This window comes from Ranitomeya variabilis, chromosome 1 (genome assembly GCF_051348905.1).
Source record: "Ranitomeya variabilis isolate aRanVar5 chromosome 1, aRanVar5.hap1, whole genome shotgun sequence".
NCBI lineage: Eukaryota > Metazoa > Chordata > Amphibia > Anura > Dendrobatidae > Ranitomeya > Ranitomeya variabilis.
In genome coordinates, this window is record NC_135232.1 from 772,558,437 (window position 1) to 772,581,920 (window position 23,484).

At 44.4% G+C, this 23,484-nt stretch overlaps 1 protein-coding gene across 3 annotated transcripts in view; it reads right to left on the bottom strand.

Annotated features, from left to right (window-relative positions):
• Positions 1-23,484, bottom strand: part of AP3D1 (adaptor related protein complex 3 subunit delta 1) — a 131,438-nt gene that overhangs the window by 11,920 nt on the left and 96,034 nt on the right. The window contains exons 16-25 of one of the 3 annotated variants that reach the window (XM_077271940.1): positions 23,188-23,333; positions 22,818-22,959; positions 22,642-22,713; positions 18,076-18,151; positions 17,204-17,388; positions 15,603-15,676; positions 6,699-6,864; positions 6,434-6,547; positions 6,240-6,287; positions 114-221 (exon numbers count right to left, since the gene is read on the bottom strand). In XM_077271940.1, the coding sequence (XP_077128055.1) occupies positions 114-221; positions 6,240-6,287; positions 6,434-6,547; positions 6,699-6,864; positions 15,603-15,676; positions 17,204-17,388; positions 18,076-18,151; positions 22,642-22,713; positions 22,818-22,959; positions 23,188-23,333 (1,131 nt within the window). Of the gene's footprint in view, positions 1-113; positions 222-6,239; positions 6,288-6,433; positions 6,548-6,698; positions 6,865-15,602; positions 15,677-17,203; positions 17,404-18,075; positions 18,152-22,641; positions 22,714-22,817; positions 22,960-23,187; positions 23,334-23,484 lie in introns of all 3 variants that reach the window. The other 2 variants (XM_077271941.1, XM_077271939.1) reach the window with 2 other exon arrangements.

A 23,484-nucleotide genomic window follows, 5' to 3' on the forward strand; every position in this document is an offset into this window, starting at 1 on the left:
ACACGTATGCACATACCAATACAGTAATCTAAACTTTTTTTCCGTAACTCACGGTTATAATCTTTGTCAAAACAGATGTTATGTAATACAAAATAGAATGTGACAATAATGACCTTCTCTGGTTCTTCCTCAATTCTTTCATCTGGTCCTTCCATTTTCCTAAGCTCTTCTGGCTCTTCCACAGGTGTAATTACTTCTGGTAGGCTCTGTGTGGAACGGTTCTGTTAGAATAAAAGGTTGCTCATAAAAAATGGTGCAGGAATAGACCTCAGAAAAAAAAAATGTACACCAAAAGGAAAATGGTACTCACTGCAGGCTTTTATTTCAAAGCCTCTAAAAGGAAGTTCAGGTTTGACTAGTTAAAAGGGTATTCTCATCTCAAACATGTATGGCATAGCCATAGGACAAGGCATACATACACTGCTCAAAAAAATAAAGGGAACACTTAAATCAAACTTCTGTGAAATCAAACTGTCCACTTAGGAAGCAACACTGTTTGACAATCAATTTCACATGCTGTTGTGCAAATGGAATAGACAACAGATGAAAATTATTGGCAATTATCAAGACAGACTCAAAGGAGTGGTTCTGCAGGTGGGGACCACAGAACACATCTCAGAACCAATGCTAACTGGCTGTTTTGGTCACTTTTGAATGTTGGTTGTGCTTTCACACTCGTGGTAGCATGAGACGGACTCTACAACCCACACAAGTGGCTCAGGTAGTGCAGCTCATCCAGGATGACACATCAATGCGAGCTGTGGCAAAAAGGTTTGCAGTGTCTGTCAGCGTAGTGTCCAGAGGCTGGAGGCGCTACCAGGAGACAGGCCAGTACACCAGGAGACGTGGAGGGGGCCATAGGAGGGCAACAATCCAGCAGCAGGACCGCTACCTCAGCCTTTGTGCAAGGAGGAACAGGAGGAGCACTGCCAGAGCCCCGCAAAATGACCTCCAGCACGCCACAAATGTGCATGTATCTGCACAAATGGTTAGAGGATGATCTAAGTGGTCTAAGTGCCCGACGTCCACAGATGGGGGTTGTGCTCACAGCCAAACACTAATGCAGGATGCTAGGCATTTGCGACAGAACATCAGGATTGGCAAATTCGCCACTGGCGCCCTGTACTCTTCACAGATGAAAGCAGGTTCACACTGAGCACATGTGACAGACGTGACAGAGTCTGGAGATGCCGTGGAAAGTGATCTGCTGCCTGCAATATCCTTCAGCATGACCGGTTTGGCAGTGGGTCAGTAATGGTGCGGGGTGGCATTTCTTTGGAGGGCCGCACAGCCCTCCATGTGCTGACCAGAGGTAGCCTGACTGCCATTAGGTACCAAGATGAGATCCTCAGACCCCTTGTGTGACCATATGCTGGTGCGGTTGGCCCTGGGTTCCTCCTAATGCAGGACAATGCCAGACCTCATGTGGCTGGAGTGTGTCAGCAGTTCCTGCAAGATGAAGGCATTGAAGCTATGGACTGGCCTGCCCGTTCCCCAGACCTGAATCCGATTGAATACATCTGAGACATCATGTCTCGCTCCATACACCAACGTCACGTTGCACCACAGACTGTCCAGGAGTTGGCAGATGCTTTAGTCCAGGTCTGGGAGGAGATCCCCCAGGAGACCATCCGCCGCCTCATCAGGAGCATGCCCAGGCATTGTAGGGAGGTCATACAGGCACGTGGAGGCCACACACACACTACTGAGCATAATTTCCTTGTCTTGAGGCATTTCCACTGAAGTTGGATCAGCCTGTAACGTCATTTTCCACTTTGATTTTGAGCATCACTCCAACGCCAGACCTCCATGGGATATTAGTTGTGATTAACGTTGGGGTCATTCCATGTCAAGTGAACCAATGATTTTTACCACTATATTTTTAATTCTTTTGAGATTTTGTTATTTGGTAATAGTGTGTCAGAGAATGCAAAATGCGAAGGAAAAAAAATTCTAGATTTTTTTTTTTTTTTTTTTTTGATTTTCAAAGTTCGGAAAAAGTGCGAATTTCGGTGTTGCCTGCCTTTACATTTCTCCCCATAACTCAGGCTAGAAAAGAGATAGAGAAACAAAATAAACACCATTCTACTCAGAACAGTACAGGCTTTCACCAGATATGTCACAAGAGTATCTTTGATAATAATTTACCTATGCGATCACAGGCGCAAAACTTTAAAACGCATTTCCGAAAAAAAACGTTTAATTTAAAAATTTCAAAACTGCACATGTGCCTGCTATGCTACTATTCACATCTGTACCAAAATACAAGCTGGGATCATGATGGGATCATATTTTAAAAAATAAAACTATTACAGTGTCAGTTCAAAAATATTGATTTCAGATCTGTTCAGCCTGTGGTGTAAAAGTGTGGGGTCTAGATTTACCAAATAATCCATGATTGTTAGATATTCCTGTATTATTTTATTATGTTACCACATAGAAGCAGGAGAGGACAGAGGAGAAGCTTTGTTAGGGCTGAGGATGACCAGGGGTAGACGGTGACTGCAGAGCAGATGACCGGCCGGCAGCTCGGGCCTCAACAGACCGTATTCCCACCAAGTCTTATCACCCAGGCAACTCCTCAAATGGAGGGAGAAAAATATTCTTAACATCCAGTTCATGTATTGTACAAACCAGGACTACGGGGAGGAGGAGAGTTTGTTATATCGGTTACAGGAAGCAGAACCCAGCACAGGGACTCGGCAATACCGGACTGTCATCCCAAGGAGTGGAAATAAAGACAGTGACGTCCATGACGTGGTAGAAGGCGGCACAAGATCGGCAATGGATGACACAACTGGCTATGTGACCTGTGAATATGATCAGCGCTGACGGCTACTGGACTCTCCAAAGATTGTGAAAATGAAGACGTAGAAGTGACTTTTCTGCACCTTCTGGTCCAGCGCCGTCCTATGTGTATCCAAGAAAATCAGACATTGTAAAAGTGAACAAAAATCAGATATAACTCAGGTGGAGCCGAGCACCATGACAGCCGCACATACTCTGACACAGAAGGAAACGGCCATTGCTAGTGAGCGCTTATGGGCAAGATGACATTTCACCCACTAGAAGGGACACATTGATGATAGAAGGCCAGTGTAAAAACCTCCTATTAACTGTTTGATTAGTTCATATTTTATAGTACGAGGATTTAACTACTGGACTATTCTTCTTAAACACTTCAGAAATGACATGTTTAGTGATATAGTAGAAAAAAAATTGTTCCATGTATAAATAGGTGGTAGAAATATTGGTTCTTTTAAGATTGTTTTTAACATAATTAGGACGAGACTGTATTTAGAAAACCACACTTGAGGATGTGATCACCTTTTATCTTTTGGCTTGTTCAATGAATTCAGGTTGAAAATGCTGAGCAAGTTGTGTTATGATGATTAAGATGTGTTTATTCAGGCACTTCGGTATTTGTTTTTTGTGTTTCTTTATTGTTACATATAAATGTTGAATGCAGTAAGTTGTAATTTGAAAAGAAAAAAGGAAGAAACTCACACAAACATAAAATCAGATGATTCAAGGCTTAAAAAAAAAAATACAAATGTGATAGATCCCAAGTTGAATCCCTGTACAAATATAAACATGGACACGAGTAACACACATGCATGTTTTCACAATTTTAAAACATACGTTTTTTTCAGAATTGCGCATCAAAATTTTTAATTTGATTTCTCCAAAACAAAATATAAAGAAACAGTCTTGTGACATATCAAATGAAAGCTGGTACCGTTCTGAGAAAAATGATGCCTCTCCCGCCTCTATATCTTAATTCTAGCCCGAGATATGATAAAAAATGTAAAGCCATACCAAGCCAAAATCCATGCTTTTTCACAACTTTAACCCCTTCACCCCCGGAGCTTTTTCCGTTTTTCCGTTTTCGTTTTTCGCTCCCCTCCTTCCCAGAGCCATAACTTTTTTATTTTTCTGTCAATTTGGCCAGGTGAGGGCTTATTTTTTGCGGGACGAGTTGTACTTTTGAACGACATCATTGGTTTTACCATGTCATGTACTAGAAAACGGGAAAAAAATTCCAAGTGCAGTGAAATTGCAAAAAAAGTGCAATCCCACACTTGTTTTTTGCTTGCCTATTTTGCTAGGTTCACTAAATGCTAAAACTGACCTGCCATTATGATTCTCCAGGTCAGTACGAGTTCATAGACACCTAACATGACTAGGTTCTTTTTTACCTAAGTGGTGAAAAAAAATTCCAAACTTTGCAAAAAAATAAATAAATAAAATTGCGCCATTTTCCGATACCCGTAGCGTCTCCATTTTTCGTGATCTGGGGTCGGGTGAGGGCTTATTTTTTGCGTGCCGAGCTGGCATTTTTAATGATAGCATTTTGGTGCAGATACGTTCTTTTGATCGCCCGTTATTGCATTTTAATGCAATGTCGTGGCGACCAAAAAAACGTAAATCTGGCGTTTCGATTTTTTTTTTCATTACGCCGTTTAGCGATCAGGTTAATGCTTTTTTTTTATTGATAGATCGGGCGATTCTGAACGCGGCGATACCAAATATGTGTAGGTTGGGGGTTTTTTTTATTGATTTATTTTGATTGGGGCGAAAGGGGGGTGGATTTAAACTTTTATATTTTTTTCACATTTTTTTTTACTTTTTTTTTTTAACTTTTACCATGCTTCTATAGCCTCCATGGGAGGCTAGAAGCAGGCACAGCCCGATCGGCTCTGCTACATAACAGCGATCATCAGATCGCTGTTATGTAGCTAAAATGCAGGTGTGCTGTGAGCGCCGACCACAGGGGGGCGCTCACAGCCACCGGCGATCAGTAACCATAGAGGTCTCCAGGACCTCTATGGTTACAATGTACAAGCATCGCCGACCTCCGATCATGTGACGGGGGTCGGCGATGCGCTCATATCCGGCCGCACGGCCGGATGCGGTAGTTAAATGCCGCTGTCTGAGTTTGACAGCGGCATTTAACTAGTTAATAGCGGCGGGTGATCGCGATTTCACCCGCCGCTATTGCGCGCACATGTCAGCTGTAAAAAACAGCTGACATGTCGCGACTTTGATGTGCGCTCACCGCCGGAGCGCACATCAAAGCGGGGGTCCCGACATGTGACGTACTATTCCGTCACATGTCGGGAAGGGGTTAAAAATCTGTAAAAAATTAACTGATGAAGAAAAAAATTTTAAACTTTTAATTTGTAATTAACTAAAGTTGTACTTCATAAAAACAAAAAATTAAAAAAATCTAAAGACGTAAGGTAAAAAAAATATTCATATTTGGATCACTTGATATGGAATGACCCGTTGATCATTTTTAGGTTTTATTGTTCTCAACACATTCCACTATGTAATAAACATTTACAACTGGAATATTTCATTCAGTGATATCTAGGATGTGGGATTTTAGTGTTCCCTTTATTTTTTTGAGCAGTGTATATAGTAGATGTAGCAGATGCAGGTTTCACTAAGACAAGCATCTATCTTGCATATGAGGCCTAGATTGTCAGTGGAGCGGTGGTATGGATCCCTTTCATTTGTACAGAAGTTACAACCAATCAGCATTACTCGATGCGGACCCACATCTGCTATACTTATAGAATAATCTGTGGTTATGACAAACGTACAAGATGGAAAGAAAGACATCTTTATCTCTAATATATCCAATATGTCATGTCACATATATAAAAAGAGCAGAAAGACTTTCACTCATTAAAGGGCACTATAGTATTTTTAAGACTCCAAGATGCACTGTCCATCCATTTTATTTATTTTTTGTTAATGAAAGACCCTGCACATCTTAATGATGGGCAGAGAACTTAAAAAGTGATCTGCCTTATCACTGACAGGTCTGGGTGGTAGTTTATAGCTGCACAGTATTCTAAACTTTTCATTTACTAATAAGTTTGATAAGTCCAGGACAGGGAGAGAGCCTAACATATAAATGCTTACACCAGCGTACACAAAATGGTGAAAACAGTTTCATTTACAATTTCTTCAGATTAAAAGCACACCACAAGCAACTCAGCAAATGACAGGCCGTTTGCAAACTAACACGTTTCAGGTCATTGTGGCTCTTAGCTATTGGCCATAAAGCCTCATTTGGTTCTAATCTGCATAAAAATTTGAACTGTTAACCATATCCTGAACGCTGGCTTCTATTGACCTCCATGTGCAACTACAATAACATTAAGCGCCACAGTTATAGATATAAATTTGTAAAAATAAAAAAGTTACTGCCTTCACTGTACACACACCTGTTCCTGTGGTGGCATCTGAGATCCAGCGAGCCAGAAGTCCATGTCCTAAAGAAAAAAAAAAGGTTAAAAGAAAAGACTAAAAAAAAAGAGTAGTTGTATGAATGGATAAGAAAGGGTAGCAAACAAAATCAAGCAATTACTGATGTGACATCATCTGGCTACAAATGGAGGGACTGATTCTCGTCACTCACATCTGCTGGTGTCTTTTCTTGTGACTTTTCCCCTTCATCCTTCACTTCCGCATCATCTTCCCTGACTTCCTTGGTTGTTGACTTCTTGCGTTTTGTCTTCTCTTCTTTGCTTTTCTGTCAGAAGAATGAAAAACAACACACACCAAAGAATGAAAATTAAAACCACGGCTTCGATCTCCCCCATGGAACAAACCCTGAGTGGTGTTGAGCACAACCCTTTCATTAAATACCAGGGTACGGCTCACAGATTAGAATAGCTAAGCACCTTTTTTTCTTTCTTCTTCACTCGCTCAGACTCTGGTTGCTTTTTCTCCTTCTTGCTGGGCTTTTTAACTTTCGGATCCAACGTGGAGGCCTCATTCTCAGGAGATTTTAGATTGTCTGCATTTCGGTGCCTTTGAACTGGAAGTTGCTCTGTGTCGGCTAAAGGTCTGGAAAACAAAGAATGTTTCTGGGATGTGTAATTGTTTTAGTATTGAACTGGTCACAATCTTTAGCAAACTGATTAGTCATGCATTTGCTCGATCCACAGAGTGCAAATCCAACAAGTTTCTTACTGAAGAATCCAGAAGAAATATTCAAAGCTTACAATGGATACGCTGTCACCAATATTAGTTCTACTGTCAGTCAATGCTCTAACTTTAGAAGCGGAAGTTTAGCTGAATCACCAAACGTTTTCTGGGAAATTTGCTGATGCATTTGAAAGGAATGAAACCCCACTTATAAGCATGTAGACTGCCATCAGGTCTGAGAGGTATTTAATGAAGTACTACCTGTGTGAGCGGACCATTAAATCTTCAAAGTAAATGTATGTACATGTACCACAGCCACATAGCCGAAATTTACCGCGCACTATATGTAATATAGCCGGCATCTACCACGTGTGGTGTGAGCTCAGATACGGAGTCTCCTCTGCGCAGGCTGACCCCAGTGCTGACGTACATACAAGTCATCTAATGGAAAAAGCTTAAGGGTCCATTCACACGTGTAGGCCTTCACACTCTTTCCACTGATTAAATCTGTGTCTAAGAACAGTAACCGGATCGGAGATCCGATCTTTGCCATTAACCATTTAGATGGAGTGGTTGCCAATGCATGTGTGCCAATGCGCCTTTTAGCTTCCCCATGGCAAAATCCACGGTACAGATGTGAATCCATGGTTGAGAGAGGCCTGCTGCCATCTTGATACTCCTGTGAAGCTCAGCCACAGAATATAAGCCATAGTTTTTCTGATACCCAGCCATGGAAGAACATCAATGACGCTGCATACTGTAGCATTGTGATATATAGTATTAATGATCAAACAACTACCGGTTCAAAACACTTAAGGGAACAAACAATGTATAAAAAAAAAAAAAAAAAAGAAATTGTGGTTTTTGGTCACCAAATCTCCTTAAAAAAATCTGGAATAAAAAAATAAATAAATGAAAAAAAATAAAAAAATGTATGTGTATATTAATATCACTAGAACCATCAGCTTGCCAAATAAGTTCTCGTACAGCTTTAGTGACAGAAAACTAAAATTTCGGATCTCCGAAAGTGGCGACAATCAATTTTTTTATTATTTTTTTTTTTAAATAAACTTCTGAATTATTTTTAAAAATGTAAAAAAAATAAATAAATGAAAAATAAAAGGTTTGGTATCGCAGTAATCGAACGGACCAGGAGAATTGTGATGCCAGGTAATTTTTACCGCACCGTAAAAATAAAATCACAAAAAAATTAAAAATAAAAACAATAATTGCATTTCATTTAAAATAAAATAGTTATGGCTCTTGTAAGAACAGACAAACAAAAATTGGCAGAAAATAAAATGGGTTAATTATAGACTTTCTGAAGTTAATAACGAGTGGAAAAAAAATCTAAAAAAACATGAAAATAGGGATTTTTGTGTACTCACCGTAAAATGCTTTTCTCCGAGCCATTCATTGGGGGACACAGACCATGGGTGTATGCTGCTGCCACCAGGAGGCTGACACTAAGTATTACAAAGAAAGTTAGCTCCTCCCCTGCAGTATACACCCCTCTGCTGGCTCCCAGCTAACCAGTTCGGTGCAAAAGCAGTAGGAGATCAATAACATATAAGCGTATAGCATGTCACATTATATATGAGAGTATAACATATCAAATGATAAAAACAAATACCTAATAATAGGGAGGGAGCTGTGTCCCCCAATGAATGGCTCGGAGAAAAGGATTTTACGGTGAGTACACAAAAATCCCTATTTCTCCTTCGCCTCATTGGGGGACACAGACCATGGGACGTCCCAAAGCAGTCCCTGGGTGGGGACAACATCAGATCAGGCCGTGTAACCGCTACTTACAAGTGCGCCAAGGCGGCCTGCAAAGTCCGCCTGCCCAGACTCACATCTGTGGAAGTGTGTGAATTATAGTGCTTCAAGAATGCATGCGGACCTGAGACAGGGAGATAGGCTGACATCTAGCACGGAAGGACTCCTGGATGGTGAAAATAATCCACCAGGCTAACGTGGCCGATGAACCCGGCTAAACCCTTCCTGTGACCATCGGGAAGCCTACTTACCATCGAGAAGCCCAAGCAAAGTGTCCAACCTTTGGAAGGACGCCGTCCTCGATACGTACCCACTTGGAGCACTCACTACTTCCAGATTATGGAGAACCCATTCCGTTGTGTGGACTGGAGCCGAAAGATGAGAGGACGATGCCCCTGCAACAGTGGGAATACAAAACCACCTTGGCAACGAGGGAATGGGATGGCTTGAGGGCAACGATGCATAGATGGTAATAAGGAAAAAAGACTGAAAGGAACAGAGTGGGAAGCTCTGAAGACTCATCAGGATGACAAGAACGCATAGAAAAAAGGGGAGTGATGTTCCCTTATCGTAAAGTCTTTCTGGATCGAAAAAAGGAGTGTACTGTAAGATCCCCAGGACCATTAAGGTCCCCCAGATCTAACGGTACCCGGTAGGGAAGAACTACAGGTGGAGACTCCCTGCGAGAAGGTCCATAGTTCCACTTTTGACGAAATAAGACTGAGAAATACTAGTACCGCAAGCGAGAAAACCTGACATGGTCAGTGCGGGTCTCCCAGGATCACTGGGGGCCTTTTCCGCTTCCAAAAAGGTCTCAGACGTAGTGGAAGAGGAGTTATGGAAATTGGTACCGTGGAAGAAACGGAGTATGCACTGCGATAGACTTGGATCTTGCAGCCAAACCATGAACTGGAGTACATAGGCGTTCAGCTTGGACGCCATCCGACCGACATCTGGAGTACTCCAGTGAAGGCAGATGTGAAGGAAGACTTCCGAGTGAAGTTCCCACTCACTTGAGGAGAAAAACCCTGACGGCTGAATATGTCAGCCGCCCAGTGTTCTACTCCAGGGACATGTACTGTTGAGATCACCGAATGATAGATCTCGGCCCATCAGAGAGTGCGAGGTACCTCGGCCATGGCGCTTGACTGTGGGTACCTGCGAGATGATTGACGTATGGCACAGCCGTGGCATTATCCAAATTGAAGACGGATGGTTGACCCGCCTAAGGGCAGTGGACCTGCTGTGGGATTAGCCGTACTGTTCAGATCCCCAGAGAAATGATCGGGAGAAGAAGACGGGCATTGGTATCCCTAATAACCATTGGACCAGAAGAAGGCTCTGGATGAGGAAGGAGCTTAGAAACTACCTTTTGAAAGCCTGATTGACTTGCTGAAAACGAGCGGAGCAAAAGAAAACTACTTCCGTTTTCATCTTATTGCTCAGAACCCTCCTAGCTAATTGAATGAACCGAGGGAATGAGTGATCAAGTGCACAAGCTCCGTGTTGAAGGGCCACGACCTTGACTCGAGAGAGAGAATTACCATCCTTCTTGTGCAGGATCATCGTCAAAGAGGATCTGCTGGGCTGGGAATGAGGAAAAAACTTGTCTAAGTTTAGCTGCTAGCCCAAGAGAGAGGGTATTGCAAGTGATATAGACGACTTATCGTAGTCCTTGTAGAGCAGCTAGAGAGTCGACCGAGTAGGGCAGGACGACCATGTTTCTAAGGTGCAAGAAGCGCATGACAACCGTCATGACCCTTGCGACCACTCTGGTGTGGTAGCCAGGCAGAAGGGCCAGGTCGTGAAAATACTGTTCGCGAATGGAAAGGCGAAGAGAATATAGTAGAGAGGAGAAATAGGTATGTGAGGGAAGAATCCCGAATGACGATGGATGCCAGAAAACAACCACGTTTCTCTGTTGAAGTAGTGGCTGAGCGGAGGAACTCCATCCGAAAAAAGAGAGGGCCCTGTCAAAGGTTGTTAGAAGTTTGGGATACTTTTCATTCCCTCCATTTTGGAACCAAGATCCCTTAGATCTAGACTGTCCTGGCCAATGCTTCCACTGCTGGTTGAGCTTGAAGAAGAGATACGATCCCTTGCTAGTCTCCCGCTCAGAAGATTTGATTGGCCAGCTATACTGTGGAACGAAGTAGATAAGGTCTGGGACCCGGAGACTTTCATTCTCTCCCTTTGGTCAAGCAATCCATGTGGCGGCTAAGGAAGGGTAGAGCGCTAAACCCGAAACCACAGGACGGAACTAACTAGACCTGCTATCCGACCGTCTGTGGAATCTTAATTGATGATACACCGAACAGGATACTGGTAGGAATACCGCAAGAAATTCTGCCCGGCGAGTCTGTCAAGTGACAGAATGCGGGACTGTAACCAGCAGGTCTCTGCCATCGTGCAGAGAAGAAAATAAGGAAAAAAAATAAAAATAAATAAAAAATAAAAACCTCGATCCACCATCTCGTAACAGGGAAGTGGAGAGGAATCGTCCACTTTCTTGCATCTGATACAAAGGGGGGAAAAAACCTCCTTGTTGGGACGCCACAAATGTGTGCCTCAGTACATCCCCAGAATTGAGGTTTCCGAGTGGACAGGGCAGGTTGTGGCGATAGACCTGGATGCAGAAGAAGATACATGGAGGCGACACTCCGTGTGCTCGTCTGTTGAAGGTGTGGGGGGAAATCGGAGCCCTTAAAGGGACCCGTCGCCCATAAAATTCCGACCAGGTATGGTATCCTACTTAGAGGTCTTCCAGTGCATCACCGTCAAATGTTGATGGAGATTATCTAGAACCTGTACGTTATTCTAGAATACTTGCGGCCCCTGCTAGCCGACGGCTCCCATTGTAGGAGAGGGAGCATGTGAGTGCTCCAGAGCTCAGTTAGGGTGACCAGCTTAGGATAGATGATGTGCCCTTAAGACCAGTAAATACTGGTCATGCGCCTTTAAGGCTAGGGGTTACTGGCCATGAGCCTTTAAGACCAGGGAATACTGGTCTTGTGACTTTTGTAAGATGAAATACTGTTCATGTGCCTTTAAAAGCAGGGCATGCTGAAATCCAGGAGATAATGGTCATGTGCCCTTAAAACCAGGGTATGCTGGTCATTTGCGTTTAAGACCAGGGCGTACCGGTCCTGAGCCTATAAGTCCAGGCCAAAATGGTCACGTGCCTTAAAGACCTGGGCATACTGGTCGTGTGCCTTTAAAAGCCAGGGCGTACTGGACATGAGCCTTTAAGACCAGGGCATACTGGTCATGTGCCTAGAAAACCAGGACGTACTAGTCATGTGCCTTTAAGACCAGGGCATACTGGATATTGCGTTTAAGACCAGGGGATACTGGTCACGTGCCTTTAAGACCAGGGCATACTGGTCATGTGCCTAGAAAACCAGGACGTACTAGTCATGTGCCTTTAAGACCAGGGCATACTGGTTATTGCGTTTAAGACCAGGGGATACTGGTCACGTGCCCTTAAGACCAGGGCATACAGATCATGGCCTTGAAAAACCAGGACGTACTAGACATGTGCCTTTAAGACCGGGGCATACTGATTATAGCGTTTAAGACCAGGGGATACTGGTCACGTGCCTTTAAGACCAGGGCATACTGGTCATGTGCTTTTAAGACCAGGGTATACTGGACACGAGTCTTTAAGACCAGGGAATACTGGTCACGTGCCTTTAAGACCAGGAATACTGGTCATGAGAGGAATGTAGGAACAAGTGCCTTAAAGACCAGCAAAGCTGGTAATGTGCCTTTAAGAACAAAAAAGCTGGTCATGCTCCTTTAAGACCAGGGAAGCTGGTCATGTGTCTTTAAGATGAGGGCACACTTGCCATGTGCCTTTAAGACCAGTGCCTACTGGCCCTGTGCCTTTAAGGCCAGGGCATACTGGCCTGATTAAGTACTAAGGAAAAGGAGACCGGCTTCTGGCAGAGCAGAGAATAATGGGGATGTGACCCTTTTAAAACTAGGGGACCCTTAAGACCAGGGAATGCTGGTCCTGGGTTTAATAAAAAGGCATGGAAAGCTGGGGATGCACCTATGGGCCCAGCGACTACCGAGGCAGAGTAGCAAATACCAGGGAATGAGTCACCAGGGAATGAGTCACCAGGGAATGAGTCACCAGGGAATGAGTCACCAGGGAATGAGTCACCAGGGAATGAGTCGCCAGGGAATGAGTCACCAGGGAATGAGTCACCAGGGAATATGAGTCACCAGGGAATATGAGTCATGAGTAGTGTTGAGCATTCCGATGCTGCAAGTATCGGGTATCGGCCGATACTTGCTGTATCGGAATTCCGATACCGGGATTCCGATACTCTTGTGGTATCGGGTATCGGGTATCGGAACAACATTAATGTTAAAATGTGTAAAATAGAGAATTAAAATAAAAAATATCGCTATACTCACCTGTCCGACGCAGCCGGGACCTCAGCGCAGGAACCGGCAGCGTTGTTTGTTTAAAATTCCCGCTTTTACATGGTTACGCGAAGTCCCGGCTTGTGATTGGTCAGGGCGGCCATGTTGCCGGGCCGCGGACCAATCACAGCAAGCCGTGACGAAAATACATCACGGCTTGCTGTGATTGGTCCGCGTCCCGGCAACATGGCCGCCATTAACCAATCACAAGCCGTGACGTCACGGGAGGCTGGAAACGCGCTCATTTTAAAAAGGGCGCGTGTCCAGCCTCCCGTGACGTCACGGCTTGTGATTGGTTGCGTCGCGGTCAACCAATCACAAGCCGGGAGGCTGGACACGCGCCCATTTCAAAATGAGCGCGTCCAGCCTCCCGGCTTGTGATTGGTTGATCGCGGCGCAACCAATCACAAGCCGTGACGTCACGGGAGGCTGGACACGCGCCCATTTCAAAATGAGCGCGTCCAGCCTCCCGGCTTGTGATTGGTTGATCGCGGCGCAACCAATCACAAGCCGTGACGTCACGGGAGGCTGGACACGCGCCCATTTCAAAATGAGCGCGTCCAGCCTCCCGGCTTGTGATTGGTTGATCGCGGCGCAACCAATCACAAGCCGTGACGTCACGGGAGGCTGGACACGCGCCCATTTTAAAATGAGCGCGTGTCCAGCCTCCCGTGACGTCCCGGCTTGTGATTGGTCAGGGCGGCCATATTGCCGGGACGCGGACCAATCACAGCAAGCCGTGACGTAATTTCGTCACGGCTTGCTGTGATTGGTCCGCGTCCCGGCAACATGGCCGACCTGACCAATCACAAGCCGGGAATTCACGTAACCAAGTAATAGCGCGATTTTTAAACAAACAACGCTGCCGGTTCCCTCGCTGAAGTCCCGGCTGCGTCGGACAGGTGAGTATAGCGATATTTTTTATTTTAATTCTTTCTTTTACACATTTATATGGTTCCCAGGGCCTGAAGGAGAGTTTCCTCTCCTTCAGACCCTGGGAACCATCAGGGATACCGTCCGATACATGAGTCCCATTGACTTGTATTGGTATCGGGTATCGGTATCGGATTGGATTCCGATACTGTGACGGTATCGGCCGATACTTTCCGATACCGATACTTTCAAGTATCGGACGGTATCGCTCAACACTAGTCATGAGAGCTTCGTTGCTGGGAACTCACAGCTCTCCGTTTGCAAGCCTGCATACTGTACTATACATTCTGTAGTGAGCAGGAGCACCAGAAAATTGCAGCCTTAAGTATATAAAAAAAACAGGGAAGCTAGTCCCTTAATGCTGCCGGGATGCGTGCCGGGGGGGGAGCCGATTCACCTTACTCAGGTTCTGAGTCCCCCGACTGGAATAGCGCTGACTTCAGCGCTGAAAAACCGCCGGCCGCAGCCCCCTCCAGAAGAAATAGTGACCGCAATGGAGGAGGAGGAAGATGGCCGCCGAGATCTCGTCTGGAACGAGAAGCGCCTGAATAGGGGGGCGGAGCCGCTAGAAGGGAGCAAGCGGTGGGCGGGGCCTCCCGGGCTGCGGCCTAAACAGGGCCGAAGCCGGGGACTAAAGTTATGGCTTCGGCCGGCGCGCACCCGCAGACTGAGGGGAAAAGTGCCGCGAAGCTCTGTGGGGACCCAGTCGCTATGGAGCCCTCCTCTGACCGTCGGAACACCCAAATCTCACGGAGCACTTACCCCAATATGGAGGGGGACCATGGCAGATGCTGCAGGTAGGAGCTGTGCCCGGGTAGATAGGACAATGCAGGGTTGGGGAGCCTCCATCCACCATCCCTGCAGAAGAGGGGTGGAGAGGAACCGTCTGCCTCCTTCCATCATCCGCTTTTTCAGTGGTGATGCAGTGGGGGCTGCTCGGACGCCACGCTGGAAGGTGCCTCTGTACAGCCGAGGGTAAAACCTGGTGGACAGGGCTGAATGTCCGGCAATAGGCCTGGCTGCAGAAGAGGATACTGAAGGAAAACTCCAGTGCTCGTCTGATAAGGGAGGGGGGAGATCGGTGCCCTTGAAGGGGCCCGTCGCCCCTAGAATCAGCTCAGGCAGTGGCTTCCCACGTCGCAGGAGAGGATACGGAGAGGTAAAACTCCCGTGCTCGCCTGTTGATGGTTCGAGGAGATCGGAACATGAAAGAATCCGTCGCCCCATTCGACCGTAGTAAAAAGTAAAAAACGGAAAAAAAAAGAGTTCTTTGGGTCTGAATAGCAGACCCGTCCGTGTGCCTCCTACGGACACTAAGCAAGAACTGGTTAGCTGGGAGCCAGCAGAGGGGTGTATACTGCAGGGGAGGAGCTAACTTTCTTTGTAATACTTAGTGTCAGCCTCCTGGTGGCAGCAGCATACACCCATGGTCTGTGTCCCCCAATGAGGCGAAGGAGAAATAAACATTGCCAAATCTTAAAATCATAATATTTTGTCATATGGTTACATACTTATCTAAATCGATATCCAGTGCTCTATATGGATCATTTGGGTCCTTATCATCATCATCACTAGGAAGAGCATTCTAAAAGTAAAAAAATGTTTTACAAGCATTGAGTGCATTGTCTTTCAAAAGTTGCTACATGATATTAAAAAAAAAAAAAAAAAACTACCGTAGATGTTTTGTAACTTAATGGTATATTGTTGAAGTTTCAATAAAACAAGTGTTTTATAAGAAGATAACTTGAGGACTAGTTGTCTTATGCCATGTACTCCTCCTGCTCTGTGTAACCCTTGCCCCACCACTGATTAGCAGTTTTCTGCCTATGAACAGTGTACACAAAGCTGCCAATCAGTGATGTGGGCGGGGCTATACAGGGCTCAGCATTCAGGGAACTGGCAGACTAAACAGTAGAGAAAACAGATCAAAATGATAGCAAGCAGACTAGCAAGTGATACACCACTGGAATTCGGCTTAAGGCTATGTGCACACGTTGCGGATTGGGGTGCAGAATTTTCCGCACAAAATCCGCATCTCCTGGCAAAAAAACACCAAGTGCGGATTTGCCGCGGATTTTGTGCGGTTTTGATGCGGATTTTCTGCGGTTTTTCCCCCTTCGGATTTCTATTATGGAAGGGGTCAGAAACGCTACAGTTCCGCACAAAAGAAGCAGCATGCTACTTCTTTTGTTCCACAGCGGTTTTCATGCGGATTTTTCCACACCATTAGCACAGCTTTTTTTTTCCGATTTACATTGTACTGTAAATCACTGTGCGGAACCTGCAGCGTTTCTGTGCAGAAAAATCCACTGCGGATCCGCACAAAATCCGCATCGTGTGCACACAGCCTTATGACCCTACAGCATCCTGCTCTCAGATGGGGTAGCAAGACCCTGGTGACCCATTCCCTTTAAATCACAGGTTTAGTCTTGGTAACATATGCTGCATGTTGTTGAAAACTCAGTCATGCTGAGGGATGGGCAACGCAGTCGGAGATCCCCCTCAAAGATGGGGCTTCCTGCTGTAATTTGTTGCTAAGGTGGCAAGGTAACCACCAAAGCTGCACAAGAAATCTCTGAACTTCCGCTCTCCATGTTCTCCAATCTGAGCTCTTTAAATTATTACCAACATTATTTTCTAACAACTATATCCATATTGTAACATACTATGGTGATCTAACCTGTTTAATGTCAGATTGTACATGATTATAGCGGCGATATGTCACCTGGGTCCTACTGTAAAGACTAGGACAGGAGCACAATGACTGCAGACCAGGCAAACATGCCTGGAGGCATCAATCGGCTCTCACTCACCTCTCGAAATGGAACTAAGTGGAATCGGAAAAACACCTTCATTATAAATACGCTTTACGGCAGTCTCATGGGCCATAAAAGGCGCAGTCCATAGAGGAAACATTGGCGACAATGGGAGAGCCACAGAAAAGTCTAAAACTGATGGAATCATTTCTGCTAACACGTTCCATTTAAGGCCAAATACTGAACGTGTGAACGAAACCCTCATCTGTGTACAAGACCTAAAAGTGTTGTTTTGTGTATGTCCTCTATATCGCATAGGCTCCTAATACTGGCTGTTGGGTAATAAATTAGCCAACCTCTGGCATCTCTTCAGTAACGATGTCCACGTGGTGAGCGGGGGCAATGTCCTCATCACTCTCAGTGTGAACCGACTTGTGTCGCCGGGTCTTGCCACTTTTCTTGTCTTTTTCCTTCTTTCTTTTCTTATCCTTCTCCTGACGCTGTTTGGTTCTTCGCTCCTCCTCCAACTTCACGTATTGGTCTGAATTGGGTAGACCTAATAAAGTTGTACAAATCTCTACTCTTCAGTACAGACTTAACCTCACAAAACATGGGAAAAGGTATATGGAAAAAAAAAAAAGAAAGAAAAAGATATTACATTGTTCCAAATAAAAAATTAAAAAGAGGTTGTCCACTACTTTATCACTGATGACCTATCCTTAGGATAGGTCATCAACGCCTGATTGGTCAGCGCCTGACACCCGGCACCCCTGCCGATCAGCTGTTCACAGTGTCGGCGGCGCCAATGCTGAATTGAGAAACTGCTCAGTCTTCGGATAGTGGCCACAACCGGGTCCTGCACATCCGCCTCCTATTCAAATCAATAAAGGGAGGAAGTGCAGTCGCCGGCCGTGCCACTATCAGAAGATGGAGCAGCTCCTCAATTCAGCAGTTCTGGCCACCACTGACAATGGCTGAACGGCAGGGGTGCCAGGTGTCAAGACTGACCGATCAAATATTGATTACCGATCCTAAGGCTGGGTCATCAATGATAAAATAGTGGACAACCTCTTTAATATGGAGTCGCCCTTGTTTCTACAGATAATCATGTAAAGCACTTCTTTCTACTTCCATTAGGCCATAAAAGCCCCAACATGTACATTTGTATTACACATGTAGAAGGACATATTACGTGAAGAAAAAGAAGAGAAGTGGGTGGGTTTCATACCTGGAACTTTCAGAGGAACAGAAAGATCAATCTGCACTACAGGTATATGGTCGACCCCAGGTGAGTCCTGGTACAGCTGTGGAGAGAAACGCATGCTCACAAAGGCCGCCCTGAAGCACAAACATGTTTCTCATCATAGAGACAGACTGTCTGTGATTTGGGATGGGACTGCTGGCAGAGTTTTATGTTAACCCCTTAATGACCGCCGATACGTGTTTTAACTGACCTGAGATATAAGAGACTAGCATCCCCACACAGGTGACAATCCAGCAGCTGTCGGCTGTACACTATAGCAGACAACTTGCTGTATCAGCCATGATCAGTGTTGGCACCGTCCATATCTGTTTAACCGCTTAGATGCTGCTGTCAATGATGACTATCATATAAATGTTTAAAAGAGTGTGGCTTCTCCCTCTTTATCCCCATCGGCCCCTGAGATCATGATTGTGTGGTCCTGATGTTTGTCATGGAAATTCACGACCAAATAGCGGCCTTAGAGTCTGTCGGTACCAGTGGCATGTTCAAAAGTTACCAACATTTAGGTGGTAAAAATATACTTTTTCATTCCTGTCTTGTCACTTTGCATTACCGTAATTCCTGAAAATCACCTGAAAGGTTAATAAACTATGTGATGGCAAATTTTAACATGTTGCGGGGTGCGGTTTTTAAAATGGTATCACTTTGGGGTTTTTTCCAATATATAGGACCACTAGTCACCTGGATAGGTCCCTAAAAAAATAATTTTGTAAATTTCCATGAAAAAATTAAAGCATTACTGCTACATTTTAAACCTCCTAAAATGCTAACAATATAAAATAACATTTTACAAATGGTGCTGATGTAAAGCAGACATGTGAGAAATGTTATTTATTAATGTTTTGCTACAGTATGACTATCTGAATTAAAGGGATAATCATTCAAAGTTTGAAAATTGCTAATTTATTTATATTTGTGTCAAATTTCTGACATTTTTTTATAAATAATCACAAAACATATCGGCCTAAATTTACCATCATCATAAAGTGTAATGTGCCACGAAAAAACAGTCTTAAAATCACAGGAATTTATAGAAGCATTGCAGAGTTATTACCACAAAGTGACACTGGTCAGATTTAAAAAATGTGGCTCCGTCACTAAAGGTACCGTTACACTAAACGACTTACCAACGATCACGAGCAGCGATACGACCTGGCCGTGATCGTTGGTAAGTCGTTGTGTGGTCGCTGGGCAGCTGTCACACAGACAGCTCTCTCCAGTGATCAGGGGAACGACTTCGGCATCGTTGAAACTGTCTTCAACGATGCCGAAGTCCCCCTGCAGCACCCGGGTAACCAGGGTAAACATCGGGTTACTAAGTGCAGGGTCGCGCTTAGTAACCCGATATTTACCCTGGTTACCATTGTAAAAGTAAAAAAAAAAAAAAAACACTATATCCTCACATTCTGATGTCCGTCACGTCCCCCGCCGGCGTGCACTGAATGTGTCAGCGCCGGCAGTAACAGCAGTGACGTCACCGCTGTGCTCTGCTTTACGGCCGGTGCTGACACAGTCAGAGCAGGGAAGCTCTCAGCAGGGAAGCTCTCGGCAGGGAAGCTCTCGGCAGCAGCGCGTGCATATTAGCAGCGCTCTTGCCGAAAGCAGTTTTAACCCTGTGGACACCGGGGGACGTGACAGACATCAGAATGTGAGTATGTACTGTTTTTTTTTTTACTTTTACAATGGTAACCAGGGTAAATATTGGGTTACTAAGCGCGGCCCTGAGCTTAGTAACCCGATATTTACCCTGGTTACAAGTGAACACATGACAGCGGGCGATCAGCGACCAAAAAAAGGTCCTGATCATTCCCAGCGACCAACGATCTCCCAGCAGGGGCCTGATCGTTGGTCGCTGTCACACATAACGAGATCGTTGGCTACGTCACCAAAAGCGTGACGTTGCAACGATATTGTTAACGATATCGTTGTGTGACTCAGCCTTAAGGGGTTAATGCTCTAAGCCAGAGAAACCAAGATAAGACCTGTCTACAGTCCCACCCCAAATCACAAACATATCATTAACTTAAAACACGGATTACAAAAAAACACCACAGATTTCTTCACCCCAGGTATCACTTTATTCAATGTAACAGCGCCAGCATGACTATGCCTGTAGTTTACTTAGCAAAATCCTGCTGACATGTTCACTAAATTTTAGTGGCGCTAGCATCTTCATTGATATCATTCTGGGGTACATGCTACACCCGTTACCATACAGATTGAATAATTTTAGGGTATGTGCACACGTCCGGAGTTCTTGCAGAAATTTCCTGAAGAAAACCGGAAATTTTCTGCAAGAAATCCGCATTTTTTTTTTTTTTGCGGTTTTTTTCGCGGTTTTTTAGCATTCTGCAAGCGTAATTAGCTTGCAGAATGCTAAAGTTTTCCAAGCGATCTGTAGCATCGCTTGGAAAACTGACTGACAGGTTGGTCACACTTGTCAAACATAGTGTTTGACAAGTGTGACCAACTTTTTACTATAGATGCAGCCTATGCAGCATCAATAGTAAAAGATAGAATGTTTAAAAATAATTAAAAAAAGAAAAAAAATGCTTATACTCACCCAGACGATCTCCTCAGCGGCGTCCGTTCCTCTTCCTATAGCTGGTGTGTGCGCGCAGGACCTTCCATGATGTCGCGGTCATGTGAGCGGTCACGTGAGCGGTCACATGACCGCTCACGACCAATCACAAGACAGTGACGTCATCACAGGTCCTTCACCGCACACCAGCTATGAGAACCGCAGCGGTGAGGCGGGAACACTGCGGGGGACATCGTAGGTGAGTATAGGACTATTTTTTATTTTAATTCTTTTATTTTTGGCCAATTATATGGTGCCCAGTGCGTGGAGGAGAGTCTCCTCTCCTCCACCCTGGGTACCAACCGCACATAATCTGCTTACTTCCCGCATGGTGTGCACAGCCCCGTGCGGGAAGTAAGCAGATCAATGGACTCCTAGGTGTGCGGAATCCCCGCAATTCCGCATTTTTAATGAACATGTTGCTTTTTTTTCTGCGATGCTATTTTTTCGCGGAAAAAATCGCAACATTTGCACAAAAAATGCGGAATACACGGTAAATAATAGAAGGCATATGTTAGCTTTTTTTCGCGTTTTTATCACGTTTTTATAGCGAAAAAACGAAAAAAAAATGCTAAAAATCCTGAGCGTGTGCACATGGCCTTATAATGGCATAGATTGGACTTTTAAGGACTCAGCAATACCAACTAAGTACATTTTTAAACTTTCCTAATTGTCTTTAATTTTAAATTGGGGAAAAGAAGAGGTAATTCACATTTTTATGTGTTATTATGATTTAAAAGGGAACCTTTTCACCTGATTTCTGCTGCCTAAAGGCTCTAGCATTTCAGAGAAATGGGGCACTCTGAAGATCCGGGGGGAGGGGGGGGGGGATGAGACTTGTTCAGTGTCACCAGTACTGCAGTATATAGTAAAAAAGCACTGCCTGTGGCTGGACTTCAAACAAGAACGGAGATGGCAACAATGGGGTATTTTGAAGACCCCTAGATGCCAAATGTAACTCATCAGCACCCTGTGATCATGTCACATGAGAGGCCAGTAGGCACCGAGGGAACACTTGTGCTGGATCGCAGCTCTTAAATGCTACAGTCCGTGATTGACAGTAGCATTTAATGGGGCTGTCTGGTGAAAACAAGTTACCACCTACTCACAGTATAGGTAATAACTTGCTGATCTTTGGGGGTACCAACTAAACAGAAAAAAAAACAAACCTTAAAAATTAACTTTTAATAGATCTCTCTAAAAAGAGATAGGCAAGTGAACAGCTCTGTAAGGGCCTAACAGGGTCTGCTAGCTTGTCTACATATATTCTACTCTGATACTAATCAAACCCCACATCACTCCCCTTTTTAAAGGGTTCTGTCTGAATACATGTATATACACTTTTTAGAGATATCCATTATAAGTTGATTTTTTTAAGGGGTTTTCCCTGTTTAGGTTATTCCTTATTATACTTGACCGCGTTTACTTTCTCAATTGAAAAAGGTTTTTCTTGATTTTTAGGGTTCCAACCACAGATCTTGGGATTTTTCCAGGAACCCCAAAGAAAATGAATGGAGAAGCAAAGGGACAGGTGCCCCAAGCTAAGGGGAATAAAAATGCCCTTTCAGAACTTAAAAAAACAACAACATCTCATTCTGCTGATCAATGCCAAGTCCTATGCGTAGGACGCCCACCAATACTGTGGAAAGGTGATAAACTGCTTTCACTACAAGACTCTATTAAAGAGTTAACAGCAGAGATCAGCTCCATCACTGCCTTGTATGGAGTGGGCTTCGCTCCTGAGGCAAATCCACACACACTGACTCACCCCATGAAGGATCTCTCTGTCACGGAGAACTACACGGTCAAAGACTTAATTTACTTTTGCCTTCATTTTCTATATTTGCCTAACTAAAGAGTCGTCCAATCTTTAAGAATGACTAAATGTAATCTAAGAAGAAGTCACATACTTCTGAAACAAGCAGTTAAGGCAAAGACATAGAAGATACCTTCTGTGGTGATGGAGAACTTTTAATGTAGAATGGGTTATTCGCCTGTTCTTCTTTCCGTGCTGCCAGTCTCTGCAGAATAGAAATAGCCAGGTAAGTAGAATCTTTACCCAACTGCTATCATCATCAATACATGGTGGAGTGTGTCATTGGGCCTCTAGGGCTCAATTACTAACCCTGGCCAGCTCCTCTTCACCTATCTCTGGACGGGATGACTTCCCATGTGTCTGTTTTTCCTCATGAAAGATAGGTTTAGGCTTTTCATCTTCAGATTCACTATCTGATGGTGGCTCATTGATCCAGGAATCCAGGTCTAAGCTGAAAAGAAATAGTACAAAGTCTATTAGTAACCGCTAAGATGTCTGACACCAGATTGTGAAAAATCAAACCGTGTTTGTGAACGGAGGTCACCAAGTGTGTGGATGTCACTGGGAGGATTCAGAGCAAACTATCCAAATGTGATCCATTACAGCACTAGAAAGAGCAGGGAGGCAGCCTTAACATTACTAATATAAAGGCTATTCTGTGCACATTTACACAACATACCCTTCTGGAATAGGGACTTTCTTCTGAGCCTTTGGAGCAACGGGGTTCAGTTCTCCAGCAAATAAGGCCATAACTTCCTCAGCTACGGGGACCTCCTTGGCTTGAAGCTTCTGTATATATTTTATAAGTTGCAATATACAAGAAGCCTGCAACAACACAAACAATGGAATATAAAAAAAAAAGGTACAAACTCCCATCAAAATATACTCATAAGCTCACTGAAAGATTCTTAGATAACTATATTATGCGGTCAGTAAAGGATAGCCTCAATATTGCCCTATAAGAAACAAAAATCTA